General features: G+C 36.6%; 1 protein-coding gene across 23 annotated transcripts in view; it reads left to right on the top strand.

Moving 5' to 3' along the window:
- The window catches only part of LOC101747205 (uncharacterized), a 143,647-nt gene extending 133,331 nt beyond the window's left edge, over positions 1–10,316 (top strand). For 4 of the 23 annotated variants that reach the window (XM_062670015.1, XM_062670018.1, XM_062670016.1 and 1 more), the window contains exons 6-12: positions 1,990–2,148; positions 3,099–3,155; positions 4,507–4,573; positions 5,376–5,899; positions 6,029–6,221; positions 6,523–6,695; positions 7,015–10,316. In XM_062670015.1, the coding sequence (XP_062525999.1) occupies positions 1,990–2,148; positions 3,099–3,155; positions 4,507–4,573; positions 5,376–5,899; positions 6,029–6,221; positions 6,523–6,695; positions 7,015–7,935 (2,094 nt within the window). In that variant the 3' untranslated portion in view covers positions 7,936–10,316. Of the gene's footprint in view, positions 1–1,989; positions 2,149–3,098; positions 3,156–4,506; positions 4,574–5,375; positions 6,222–6,522; positions 6,696–7,014 lie in introns of those variants that run through there. The other 19 variants (XM_062670019.1, XM_062670020.1, XM_062670021.1 and 16 more) reach the window with 12 other exon arrangements.
- Positions 10,317–15,628: the final 5,312 nt, after the last annotated feature.

Raw genomic sequence — 15,628 nt, 5'->3', positions numbered from 1 at the left:
AGTCCGCACGGGTAGGTACCACCACCCTGCCTATTTCTGCCGTGAAGCAGTAATGCTTTTCGGTTTGAAGGGCGGGGTAGCCGTTGTAACCATACTGAGACCTTAGAACTTATATCATAACGAGGTGGGTGGCGCATTTACGTTGTAGATTTCTATGGGCTCCAGTAACCACTTAACACCAAGTGCGCTGTAAGCTCGTCCACCCATCTAAGCAAAAAAAAAAACTGCTACGAATATTTTTTCTTTGTCGCTATTCTTTTGAAAGAGTGGTCGTGACCGTTGTGTGTTTAGTGGTGAGTTTTACTACCCGGCGTCACTTTTCTTTTCTGTCTGCGCGTCTGATGCTTACGTGCAGGGGGCAATTCGTTGCAGTCTTTATTTAGTCTATCTACTTTACGGGATATCAGCACATCAGTCATTAGCAAAAGAATAAAATTCGGCAATCATTACCGAAAACAATTTCACCTTGTCTTAGAATGCTTTATGAAAGCAGATGATTAGTGAATTAGGTTACAGTACCGTGCTAGTTGTCGAGATGGAAATGTTTAACGATGTCCCAATTGCTTATTATATTGCCTGGAATAAAACATTTAAATTTCATGAATTGACTATAATAATATAGATGTTTTTCTTTCTTAATTATTTATACTTTAGCTTATTCGAATGTTTTAGGAAATATCATTTCAAAGAATACTGGTAATTCAATATTAAGATTCTATGCCAATATTATATTTGAATTTGAAACTTTTACGCGTTCTTCTACGCGTTATTCAAGTTCTTTTACTATAAAGACTTCATTATAGATTGAAAGAAAATGTGTGTGAATTTGATAAGAGACCAATTAATCGCTTAAGCGCGGGACAGCGCTTTCGAGTCTAAAACGTCCAATGTAGAGCCATTCGCATTATTCTCTTATCAACCACCAAGTTAATGGGCAACCTTTGTGTGTGCTATGATTAATTGATTTTAACTTGCATGCCTTTGTTGTGTTGCAGAATACATCGGCTTTTAACAGAGTTAATCTATGTGTTTAGCAAAATGCACTTTTAAAGTTTTAATGCGATCAATTAACAAGTGTAGTTTGATCTTATTTGTTTTAGCATTGAAATGTTTTATAGTAGAATTAACTTATAGTTCGCAAACATTAACGAAAATCGTTTGATTCTTTGTTTTAGAAACACGTAATGCTTAAAAATTCGCTCAGAATGCACAGATTGTTAGAATGAAATAAAGTTGCGATCCACAATATTTGCATTCCCAACTGACATTTTTACGGAGGAAACTAAATATAACAAAGTTCAAAAAGTCCCGCATCATCTTGGGTTCATGATAATTTATCATACGGCCGTTATATTCGAATACAGTGATTCGCGAAAAACTTGGAGTTTTCAAGAAAGCAGCTATTTTAGTTGGTGTATTTGCGAGTAATCTTCAAGAGAAAAATGACTTGTCGATTAAGTGATAAATGATGAAAATTTCGTTTGACTTTAACAATTTTTTTCAAAACTTTTTGTGTAATTATTCTCATTAAAGATTAGTCAGATGTTCTGACAGATTTAAATTAATATACTGAATTTAATCATTTGCCAATATGATATTAGCACTATTTGGAATGATATACATTAAATAATATAATGCACGTTGTATATAATATTATCATTACTGGTGGTAGGACCTCTTGTGAGTCCGCACGGGTAGGTACCACCACCCTGCCTATTTCTGCCGTGAAGCAGTAATGCGTTTCGGTTTGAAGGGTGGGGCAGCCGTTGTAACTATACAGAGACCTTAAAACTTATATCTTAAAATGGGTGGCGCATTTAAGTTGTCTATGTGTTCCAGTAACCACTTAACATCAGGTGGGCTGTGAGCTCATCCATCCATCTAAACAAAAAAATAAATAAAATAAACTTGGTCTAAGAACTACGTGATAAATAAAAATCGTTTAATAATAGCCTTCTCAAAGTCTATAAATCCCGCAAATTTCTCCAGGTCGACACCCCGGACAGCGTGCTACAAAGTGGGTTAGGCCTGGGGCCAGGGCCGGACACAGCCCTGAGGTCCATGGTTGACCCGAGAGATTATGATCGCCTCCGCTTCTTACAAATGACTTCCACCCAACCAAACACGTTTGAGGAAACTATACATAGGGTGAGGCGTTTACTCCCCGCAACAATGAAAGACGTAAACTTTTTAACAACTAACAGACTTCGGTTCGAATCATCGTTAACCGGCTCGGTTAAAAGTGTAGTTAAATACGGTTATAGTCAAAGTTGTTGTGGGTGAGATCTAATCTGTTATACTTTGACTGGCAACTGATAGTCTTATCTTATTTATGTGTTTACGGGTACTGTCATATCCCTACTAGAGTGTTTACAATAGTTTTTGGAACGAAGTTCTTTATGGGACGATGCAAAGTGGTGCCCTAGCCGGGAAAACACGTCCGTAACTTAAGATTTTTATTGTAATGCAAAATGTGTACGACTTAACTTTGTAATAACGTACAAGAAATAATTTTTTTTTTTACAATAAAATCTTAATAAAAAATGTATACCCGAATAATTTTTAATAATTTTCTTTATACCTCGAATAGAACTTAAATATAATATTTTTATAATAAGGAACTTCGTTCCTATCCGGTGTCCCACGACACCATATTTTTTTTTTACGTTCTTTTATCACAGCCTTGATTTGGTAAATATTTATATTTTATATCAATATACTATTAGCATATTTATAATTAGTTAGTCAAATCTCTTTGCTATTTATTCAATTTATTATTTATAGTTATATTTTGCCAACTAAAGTGTAACAGATTATTACAAAATTCAAAATTTCATGCTAAATTTTTGGCTTAAATTTTCATCGGCATGTTCAAAGAATTGGAGGTGGATCATTGATTTTTTCCTTTTATTTCAAAATAGATAATAAGTTTAGAATGGCACGTAATCACTTCCTATAAAATGCACCGTTTGCACGATCTACTATTTTGAAAATGCATGAAGCATGGAATAAGTAAAATGTATTCTTTCAGTTTACGTAAAAAGTTTGAAGAAAAAAAACTTAACTAACATATTAATAAAGTTCATAATTTGTTACAGTTGAAAGTACAAGAAGCAATGAAAAAGAAAGATAAAATTGCAAGGGAACAAGAAGAGGTAAGTCTAAAAGTATTCTTTGCGATACAAATATATTGCAAAAAAATTAATTACAACATATACGATTCACGTACTGATGTTTCCGCATACACAAAATCTCCTTCAACGGGCTTTATTACACGAAAAGGCCCTAACGATGTAACTCACACATACGTGGATAATCTGATGTGAGAGTCGCAGCAACTTGTAATCTTACGACTGCCGCGCATTCGACGCATCGAGGCGCAGGCTAATCGCGCCCTAATCTCGAGCTAAGCCTATTATAGGCAGTTGTATTGCTTCCCTACGAAACTTCGGAAGCCCCTTGGCCAGCACATTTAGCTCGTAAAACTATGGGACGTTGATACTTTCGAATATTGGACATTGAATTCTTTATTACTACTATAAACTGTTACCGCACGAATTGCGGTGACATGTCACCGTAATAAATGTGCCCTGTTGATTTAATAAAACTTTATATTATTCTGTTACAGTTTTATATTTGTACTGAATATTGTGTTTTTTTTTTTCAGAACAAATATTCTGACTTATCTTGATAATAATTAAATTAATCAATTTAACGCCTTTGATCGCCTGTTAGACCCTATATATTGATAGCATTGAAATCCCCCAGTTCAATGTATCTAATCACCTAATACAGTGGCTAGTAAATTTAAAGTGCTTCTTTTAATTTCTGAACGCCTTTCTTCGTACTAAGGCTCAAATCCCATTTAGTATAATAGAACGACACGTAAATCCCTTTCCCGTATTAAGTACACCGTTTGGGTAACAAAGTGTGCATAAATTAGCTTAACGTTCAATACTTTTCTACTTACACGTAAGTAGGCTTTTTATGATCTTTCGTCATACCATACTAATATAATAATATGGTATACTCTATAGTTTTTGTATCCGCAAAAAATACTGCTCAAAAATACATTCGTTTTTTGACGTTTACCATTTACAGCTTCGATGGATGTATGCTGGTCTATCTTATGTAATATTTGTTCGCATGCGGCAAGATTATGGCGAATAAAACCTGGTTCTTATTTCCTTATAAAAACCATAAAGTTTTTATGCCTTACTTTTAAGACGTCAGTGTTTTCGGCAGCAACTTTTGTAGGTACACTCTCACACTAAAATTGGACTAAAAATATTTATGAAAAGTTATACGCACAATGAAGCAATTTCAACGGAATAGCTTATTATTTTTATGATTTAAATTCTCCTATCTTGTTTCTTCACTCCCTTGCAAACGGTTTTCTTGCAAAATTAAAATAATCTTTTGGGGTGCCAGCGGGTTTTCCTCGAATTTATCGTTTCGCCGTGTAGTAGTAGCTCGAATTTTCGTTTCATGTGTCCTTTGTTTCAGATTCTGAGAGACATACGACACGGTCTTATGAATATGGGAAGAGACGGCGTCCGGGGTCCTTTTGGAGGTATGTGTTTAGGAATCGTCCCGGCACACTTGTGTTTCTTGACACATTCGTATGTGACTTTTTGAACATTCTGCAGTACAACGCGCTTTCATTTGAGTAATGAGCTACCCGACATTAAATTTTTTTGTGAAAGGGTTAAGAAAGCAATCCTGGTTGAAAACGAAACTAGACACATTTGTTTTTTGTAATATAAATTAAAATGGGTTTCAAAAACGTTTTCAACGATTTCAACCATCATACCATTTTACCACAGCAAGAAATGTTAGAAGAAACCTCCTCAATGATATTATTTGCTGTCAATTTTAATTAATATTACTCGAAACTAAAAATATTCATAATTAGCAGATTAAGTAATCAAATTTTGTCGCATGTGGCTTTGTACAGTTTTTGACGTATAATTTTGATTCAACGCTTTTTGTCAAATGTTGAATAGCGTACGGTTTTGTTATCGTCTTTATATTGTGAGCTTTCGATGTGCATTTTACATTCATCGTCATTAAATTAAGAACTATATATGTGCATATGAAAAATCCAGTGATCAATTGAAAAATCATTACAATTCACGGCCATTCATCAACCCGTTATTTAGCGACGAAATGCTGAATGCATGTTTTAAAGAATATTTTTGCAAAAACGCACGGCTTCCGATATACGTACACAGCTTTATGCAGTGATTTGGATTCGCAATATTTCGAAGGCATTTTTTACGGTAAAATTTGTTCGCAATTTTGTTAGCACGAGCTTTTTTGGTTTGAATACTGGAAGCGAAATCCGCAGAGGATTAATTTGGACTCGTTTACAGACGACACGTACATGTACGACGACGAAGCTAGAGGTCTATCAGGCAGAGGACATTGGTATGACGAACCGCCCTACGAAAGCGACCCTGAAGATTTCCTAATGGGCGGAGGTGCTCCAGCAGCAACTTTTCAAAACGGACGAGTATGCTTCACTCTCAATCTTCGCAATGACGCAAGAGGTGAAGGCGTGATATCTCTGAGAAGTGCCGGAGATATAAGTTTAGCGAGAACCCCTCGGAGGGGATTAATAATTCCGCAAAGCGGCCCCTACCCCACAACCGTGATCCCCTTGCGAACAGCGAGAGATCGAGAAAGCGGGGATTACGCGGCGTCTGACATCCAATCTATAGGATCGAGGCTATCTGGCATCTCGTTAGAATCAAACAGGTCCGAACGGGATTCCAGGCGGGGCTACCGCCAAATGTCTGGCTATCGGATAGGAACAGACCCATTATCCCCGGCTTCATCAGATTATGAAGACCAAGAAAGCGAAACGGACTCTCAACATATAGCTACCGTACATAAGGTAACTAATAACAAAGTGAACATGCTTGATTTAAATTTGTTAATTTATTTATGCAATAAAGTAGCTGATACAAATTGCATTCGATTTATTTAACCTTCATCCGGATATATTATATTATTGTATTTACAGTCTGCTGAAGATTGCGAAGGAGTTTCTAACTTGGCGGGGAAAGTTAGGGGACTTAGACAAGATGTTCAGAGAAAAATCTCTCGGTTACGTCAGGAAAGAGGTCCCGAAGGAAATGATAGGAGAACAAGTGCAGATCAAGCATTTCCTTGTTCTAATAGTTCTTTTGAAAGTCTTCCCAGCGGATCTGGCAGTAGTGAGTGGATTTATTGAGTTATCCGTTTGTGTTAATATATGCGTTTTTGTAAATAAGTTTGTCTTTCCTTTATTTAAACCATAACACCCCAACGTTGCTTAAACCCCTGTACTAAATGATAGCTGTAACAGAATTTTTGGTCCAATTAATAATAGTATAACAAGTTAAAAAATTAACAAACACAACGTACCCATCTGAGGGCAGACGAAAGATGCACAAACAGGTATTCCAACTTTAGATTTCATAAAAAACAAAATTGTATAAAAAAAAAATTGTTTAGCCCTTAAATATTTATGTACAGGCACACAGGCACTGGTTCGCGCCGGTAGTAATCATTCATCTCTCTCGGCAGAAGAAAACATAGAATTAAGTCCGGCCGGGCGGAGTTTACTAGTGCCGCAAATGCTGTGCCGTGCTCGAGCGCTCGTCGATTACCTACCCAATATTTATGAGAAAGATGCTCTCAGATACAAGGTAAGATGTTTTAATATTGGACGTTAAGGTCATGTTTAACTAGAACTAGCCGTACTCGTCCGCTTCGCTGGGCATTTAAAATTAACATTATTATTTATTGTCATTATTATTAGGGAGTCCAACACTCAAATAAATATTAGCCTATCCATTAAGTACATGTATTTTCTACATGGATACCAAGTTTCAAGTCAATCGGAAGCATGGTTCAGTAGGTATAACGGAACATCCGTAAAAACCACTGTAGATGTATATATTAGTATAGATCATTATAGATACCATTGACCTAGTTACTACGAATAAACTCATATTTTGTTCTCAGAAAGGAGACATCATTGAAGTAATTAACATGAACGCATCGGGAATCTGGCGCGGTGTTTTAAACAACAAAGTTGGAAACTTTAAATTCGCAAACGTGGAGGTTTTATCTGAAAGAGACACCGTTCGCTCTAGATCGTCAAAATGGTGTAAAAGTCGCGAAAGACTCTGGGAGACGCGACCGCGGACTGTTGAAGAATTGTTACGAAGAATAGACCTACCGGAATATACACTGGCGTTTTCTCGTAACGGTTATGAAGACATTGAGCTGTTCAAAGAAATCGAACCATCTGATCTAGATTACTTAGGTATAATGACACCAGAGCATCGGACACGTATTCTTGCTGCAGTCCAATTGTTGCATCAGCTGGAAAGTGAGTTGGTATTCTTTTATTTTTTTCTAATAATCATCATCAGCAACATCATATACCAAAACATAATGATGTGTATTCGCACGTGCACAGGTGGAGAAGCTGACGGTGAAATTGACGGTGGCGGTTCCAGTTCCGAAGGAGGAGACTCGCCGTTTGGTCGACGACAGTTCCCTCGTGATTCCGGTTGCTACGAAGGAGGAGTAGGCGTGGGCGGCGTCCGCGTCAGAACATCACCACTAGTACACCGCACAGACGAACCCAATCAACGGCCCCCCGAGCCCGCACCGCAAGCCAAACGCTCAATCAGACGGCGACAGCCTGATGACGCCGAATGCGACAGAATAGAACGTTATCCCGGTACAGGAGCTGAGCGAACGGCTGTACGCACGGGTGGGTTGCCTGGCGGGGCTAGAGACGACACCTGCGAATCTGACCACCGGCTGAATGTCGTTAAGTTTGTGGCCGGCGGTGAGCCCTGCGCTTCAGAGAAGAGCAGCGATTCGGGAGTGAGTAGTTCTTCGTTGAGTTCGGCTCATCCTCATCGTCCATGAGCGCGGCCTGCCGCATCCGCGCTTTTATAGGCACTGGCGCGGGTGCGTGCGCAGGTCGCGCCACCCTATATCCCCGCTGACAAAAAACCCTCCACTATACTCGAATGTGAATAATGATTCAGAAGCTCCAGAAGATTCAGATTTACTGGTGGTAGGACCTCTTGTGAGTCCGCACGGCTAGGTTCCACCACCCCGCCTATTTTTACCGTGAAACAGCAATGCGTTTCGGTTTGAAGGGTGGGGCAGCCGTTGTAACTATAGTGAGACCTTAGAACGTGTATCTCAAGGTGGGTGGCGCATTTACGTTGTAGATGTCTATGAGCTCCAGTGACCACTTAACACCAGTTGGGCTGTGAGCTCGTCCACCCATCTAAGCAATAAAAAAAAGCGACGAGTAACATTCAATACCTTTGGCTTCAGTTAACAAGCGTTTTTTTCCGTGTTTTATTAATGATCTAACTTTGCACAAGACTGAAATATGTTTACAAAATTTAAATAAAACTTGACCATCCAATTTAATGGTGTTTAAAATCATTAATTTGGATTTATGTCCACTTATATCTTCTCCGTAACGTTTATGCTTAAGTAGCCTCTAAGAAGACCTTTTTGTATTACTTAAAGACTGACCTAAGTTGAAGTAATAATCATTTGAAGGCTGTTAAATTAAAAAAAATACATTGTAATAGTTAATTATTATCTTGATCATCAACAGTAGTAAAAATCAAATAATGTAATGAGTGTAGATTTTTTAAACTGTTAACAAATTACGACAATCACTAATTAGTTAGTGCAAAAATTAGTGTAAATATATTATTAAAAATAAGTTGCTTTTATAAATTTATAGGTGATTTTTTATATTATTTTTTCATTCCTTGTTAATATTAATAGGCATATCAAAACTGCAAAAACATCTAAAATTCATTTAGCTTTAGTTTTCATTTATAAACTATGTACCGTGTACACTGTTCAGGTTTTCACAGGAATGAATCGGAGAGATCGACAGATGTTGTAAAAATGTAAGATAATGATTTAGAATGTTTAGGAAACTTTGAACAGAGTATAAAAGAGTAGAAGTAAATGCATTTATGATTTCGTAGCGAAGGCAATAATTCGGTTTAAACAACTGACGCGTTCAAAGCGCATTCGATAGCAATAATTGTAAATAACTTAGTAGTTAGACTAATGATTGGTACATTTGAGATTCTTTTGTTGTTTTAAAGAAAGCTTTGTGGTTTTGTAGCCTATACAGGTTAGGCTTAGGTTAGTTCGAGTGTGAAATTCAGAATTTCGCCAAGATCTTCCGAGTCATTGTTTGTTTGACTCAGTTTTACGACTTCTGCACTTGTGAGTGGGTTCACTCGTAAAATTCCAAGTGGCCTGTCAAACATAGTGACTGGGCTGTAACTAATATTAGTTTTTTTTTTTTTTTTGCGTGGTTCTTTTGTGGCATGGAAAATGCGATGCGTCTTGTGATAAATCGTTTTTCTACTGTTTTTTTTTCTCTTCATAATGTACATACATTTGTTTAACAGTGAATTTTTATATCTACAAATTTTTTAAATATATTGTTTCCAAGATCTTACTAGTCGATTTTAATTTTGTAATTAAATTAATATTGAAATATATTTTCCCAATTAAATTAAAAACGATATTTACTTGATCACATTTATTTATTACAGTATTTAAATTTCATATCACCATTCGTGTGCCGTCTTCTAGGGCACTTTTAAGTTTTTTTTTTTCTTAAAAGAATTGTAATTTTTGTTTTTTTTGCGAAAAACTGTTTGTGTTTCTATTAATTCTATTAATATTCTATTTGAGAACGGTTGGGTTTATGGCGTATTAACAAGATCGGACCAGCACAAGTGCAAAAGTAACTAGTTGAATATTTAGCATTGCCCGTGGTTGCTCTCGTGTAGATCCTGTATACATTATGTTAATCTTCCCTTTTCAACTACGATCGTAAACTAGTCCGAACTATTAAATGTATATAGATAAATGTTTGTTACTTGTATATTGTAGATAGAACATAATATTACATTTTCATTTGGAATTTTATTCGATTTCTTATTTAAAATTTACAAGAAATTTATAACTTATTTAAAACGAAAGCTCAGTTAGTTCGACTTGTCCATACAGTTTACCTATTTTTTAATCATTCTTTTTTTTTAATAATAATGATATTATTATGTGATCCGGGATGCTTTTATTGATTCTCGCGAATTATTTGTAGCGGAATATTTTGCATTTAAAATAAATAATATCATTTCGTAGCCATATTTATATATTATATATATTTTTTTAAACAAACCTTAATCGTAAGTTTACAAATCTGTTTATGAACTATGGATCCTAAATAAATAAATCCGAAAATTAATAAACGAGGTTTTTATTTTATTGTAATAAAAGATCGGCTGCTTATTCTAAGATTGTTAAGATTAATGTTCTTTTCAGTTGATGAGCAAGCGTTTGACGCTGTCTTTATTTTTTCAATTAATTTATGAGACCCTTTATGGTAACGTGGGTATTGCAACACAATTATATCGTTAGATTAAAGACGGGTAAACGAAGTTTAGTGTGTTCACGGATGGTGGTTATCATATCCTATAGACATCGCAGTGCTTGTACATCGATACACATTAAGTTTATTTTTTATTTTTTTATTGCTTCGATAGGTAGACGAGCTTACGGCTCACTTGGTGTTATGTGGTTACCGGAGCCCATAGACATCTACAACGTAAACGCTGCCACCCATCTTGAGACATGAGTTCTAAGGTCTCAGTACAGTACAACGGCTGCCCCATCCTTCAAATCGAAACACATTACTGCTTCACGGCAGAAATAGGCAGGCAGTAACAATACTAACGTACGTACTGTAGGCATAATAATAACAGAAAAACATTTTTTTATATTATAACCGATTTGAGATGAACTCTCGGAATATTATATATTTTACATAACGAGTACATACATAGTACTAGAAGTCCATAGAATTTGTAATGTGAATTTTTGGACTCAATTTTTTTTCTATTTTTATTGCATACGACTGATGGAAATCGTCTTGCTTATTTCTAACCTGATAGTCATATCTCCCGATCTGAAGCTTGGTGGAGCTGTAATTACAAATTCTGCTTCGCGTTTCAAGGTAGGTAGCTAACAATGTTTAGTCTCCAATTATCAATTAGACTATTCACCCAACTATGTTGAGTGCTCTGAGGATTTGTTCGAGATGATACCGGTATCTCGTTTTTACCATCGCACCGCCCGCCACCGGAGTAGAGTTCATCCATACTACCTGGAGCCACTGCGGTCATCCACAGTGCGTTTCCAGAGGTCTTTTTTGCCACGTACCATTCGGCTATGGAATGAGCTCCCCTCCACGGTGTTTCCAGAGCGCTATGACATGTCCTTCTTCAAACGAGGCTTGTGGAGAGTATTAAGCGGTAGACAGCGGCTTCGTTCTGCCCCTAGCACTGCTGAAGTCTATGGGCGACGGTAACCACTCACCATCAGGTGGGCCGTATGCTCGTCTGCCTACAAGGGCAATAAAAAAATATTAAAAAACTATGTATCCAGTACAACAATAGCAATTTTAATGAATTATCTCTACAGCTCTTGTATTTTTATTTTGTGCTGAAGAAACATTTTCCGAAAAAGGAATTGCTAATAAACAAGTGCTCAGGCCGAGATAGCGTTGGGAATTTTTGAAGTAGATTTTAAAGGACTTAATTTACGACTGACAATCTTCTTTACGAGTGTCATAAATGTCTGAATATCGGTAGGTACGAGGACGAGGTATGAGAAAAGTTAAATGGGGAAAAACATAGGCGTCTATAAAAAATGTTTTTTATTTCAATTTCCGGCTTGAAATAAAGTACATTCTACTCTTAGAGAAAAACACAAACTCTAATTTGCGTAATTAATGATGGTAAAGGGTTTTGTGAGTACAGATCAACTAACACACGCCCGATTTCTACCACGATGCAGTATTGAGTTTCGGTTCCAGTTTTTTTTTTTTTTTTTTATAGCTTAGATGTGTGGACGAGCCCACAGCCCACCTGGAGCCCATAGACATCAACAACGTAAATGCTCCAACCACCTTGAGATATAAGTTCTAAGGTCTCAGTATAGTTACAACCGCTGCCCCACCTTTCAAACCGAAACGCATTACTGCTTCGCGGCAAAAATAGCCAGGGTGGTGGTACCTACCCGTGCGGACTCACAAGAGATCCTACCATCGGTTGAACAATTGTTATATTTTACAATTGTGACTTAGACCTCATGCCTCAGTGGTGTATTCATGTCAACGAGCTCCAATGATCGCTTGATACCAGAACTGCCATTAATTAGCTCATCTATGCAGTAGCGAAAATAAATTGACAGTGAAACTACATGAATGAATTGCAAATTAAGAAACCAACAAAGAATTTTTATTTTCATTTTTTTATTGCTTAGATGTGTGGACGAGGTCACAGTCCATCTGGTGTTAAGTGGTTACTGAAGCCCATAGACGTCTACAGCGTAATTGCGCCACCCACCTTGAGATATAAGTTCTAAGGTCTCAGTATAGTTACAACGGCTGCCCCGGCCTTCGAACAGAAACTCAGTACTGCTGCACGGCAGAGGCAGGGTGGTAGTACCGACCCGTGCAAACTCACAAGAGTTCCTACCACCAGTAAAGTTCACCAGCATGTCTACTTAACAAAAATGGCAAGTGTAATTTAAGATAATACAGTCGGACGTTTACTGCACAAAATTACAGGTTTTCGTTTGTACACTTGATCAATGTCCAGCGGCGAAATGTAGGTAATGCAATTAAAATAGTTGTTATTTTACGTTGATTGCTCGAATTCGCCGCACGAAGTCACGATTACAGATATTAGTTAAATCGGACTGAGAATTCAGGTCGTAAGGTATGACAAAAAAGAGTTTAAATAAGAAAATAAAGTAATTAAGTTTAATTAATTAGTCGGCGGCATTTTCGCATATGCCAGAGACGGATTTTACTACATATTGAATAAATAACTGGGAATAAATCACGCACAGTTTTCCGCCCCAAATTAGGATTGCCTCTGTTGACATACTTTTATTTATAGATAATAACCGCCCAGGCAAATAGCAAACAAATCTGTTCATCACACGAACGTTTGCCCGATGTGCACTAACCACTGTACCATCGAGTCAGTAATTACGTAATATTACGATCATAACTTGTACAGGATAGTAGCAACGTCTAGAAAGTCATATGAAACATGCATTAAGACCCTGGAATTAAAACTAATTGCAATAATACCTATAATCATCAATTTGTAAACGAAAATTATTCTAGCGATTCTGGTTTGTATTTGTTTTTACTGAGTCACGAGTTCTGCCATTTTTACCAGTTGAGATGTTTGATTTATGATTATGTTTAGCGGTTATCGGATTGCGCAAGCACTATATACTATTTGAGCCAATGATTCAGCCATAATTCAATAGAAACAGGACTGACAATTTTACACCACAACCAACCACGATCTATCCAACAACACCTAAATGTGGAACTAAAAAGGTAAGTCGCACAATCAGTACGGATATTGTTAGTTTGGAGTGATAAGTAAAGCATTATTTCGATCACTTCGATTATTAGGATCATCTGGTTAGAATAACAGATATTAAAAATCCCATATCAATAATAAGTTATGTTAGATGACATTGTAATCAAGACATTACCGCACCTCTTCTTATGGGTTAGTCGTCCACGCAAGAAATTGTTTTTTTTTTCTCCTTCGTGTTCAGTGGTAGCCTAAGGGATTATTCCAGCTACAGCCGGACGGCTAGTTGATCTCACGAGCTCAACCTGAGAGGATTTGCTAACAGCAGCCTTAGCAAGAACAATGCTCCAACGATCTACCACCGGATCAGAATCGCAACCCCGGCGAGAAACTCAGTGGACGAAATTAAGTTTCTCATATTAGACGCAAAGAAAACTCCCAGTTTTTCTCTGTATTTATACAATACTAGCGACCCGCCCTCGCTTCGCTTCGGAAACATTAAAACACACATGAAAACAAAAAATAAAATAAAAAATAAAATAAAAAAGTAGCCTATGTTCATCAGGGACAATGTCGGCTTCTAATGGAAAAAGAATTTTTCAAATCGGTCCAGTAGTTTCGGAGCCTATTCGAAACAAACAAACAAACAAATCTTTCCTCTTTATAATATTAGTATAGATCTCAATACTCTGATTCAATAAATAGTGAAAGGAAAAATGTTGAGAACCATATTTAGTTCTTTGGTCTTTTCTATGTGGTTGAGAATTGGGTATCTACTTCGATGAAAAACTTTCATTTAGGGAACACTATCAACAGATTGCTTCTAGGGCAAATAAGTTAATGGGGTTTGTATTGAGATCACTTAACCTACTCAAGTTGAATATGTATTTAAGTGGCCAAAGTACTATTTTTATTCTTGCATTTCACAGACTATAAATTTACGGTATTGTTAAATTAGTGTAAAGTGATAATAAGATTTGAATTATTATTAAAAATGTTAGTGGGAAGCCGTGTAAATAATCATAATTATCTTTAAAAAAAAAGGATTTTTCAAAATAAAAACATAATAAAATAACATGAAACCTGCTACGTAAAAAAAATTCTCCAAATATAGTTTAATACTTAAAACATAAATGTTCATGGAAGTTACGATTACTTTAGTCGTTGAATGTAAAAGAACATCCACAGAACCAGGATGCTACATACAACCAAACCGTTCGTCTAACATTAAAATCAAAGCTTACGTGTAATGAAGAAGTATACATGTGTTTCCTAATCATTTTTCTTTTCGTTTCTCTCTCTCTCTCTCTCTCTCTCTTTCTTACTGTTTTCTTTAATTATCTTTATTTAATTACAATTTTGAACCGCTCTTATCACTCACGTTAGGCCGTCACTGGAGTCTTCAGATGATGGACAGCATTAATGTTGTATTGTTTACCCTGTTCTTACATCCTTAGAATCCGAGTATTAGGAAATTTTACATTAATGGGAAGTTTGGAAATGACACACCATCTATTCACTGCAAGTCAACCTCACCTGCCCGCGGTAATCATGCTGAATGATGAAAAAGGTTCTGTGACCGTCTTATAACGGTATGGCGCAGTCTAAGCTTGGTACAGCTAAATAATCTGATCATTGACAGAAAGCAGTGTTAGTGTTGCAAAAAAAAGTTGAAAGAACTGTGTGTCACGATCAGTGTGAAGATTATGGGCATTCCCTCGACAATACACATAAAGCTCTAGGTATTGTGCCCGAATCGAAGGTTAAGGAATTGTGATTGTCTACAGAACGAACAAGTCTAAATGTCGGTTGGTTCAATTGTTGACTAATCTTCCTGTCCGTGTGTTGTTCGGAAAGTCATTGGCAATGGCTCGGTAATTGCATATTGCTCGCTCCGCTCCCGCAGGTGGTCTAAACGGAATGTTAATGTATTCAAAGTGCCATAATTTGTACACAAACTTTTACATCCAATAAGACGGTGGAATACAAGCATTTAATCCACTTTGATAATTACCAAAATAAGCTTTTAAGAAAACATACATACGGATTTCAAAATATTTTAATACTAATTTAAAAAATATATCTGAAAGATACCATTTCGATGCCTCCAATGAACACTATGCTAACTCTAAATTCGTAGATTTACAGGAGGAGCGCTT

This window comes from Bombyx mori, chromosome 9 (assembly GCF_030269925.1).
Source record: "Bombyx mori chromosome 9, ASM3026992v2".
Classification (NCBI taxonomy): Eukaryota; Metazoa; Arthropoda; class Insecta; order Lepidoptera; family Bombycidae; genus Bombyx; species Bombyx mori.
This window is presented reverse-complemented; position numbering and strand designations above follow the sequence as displayed.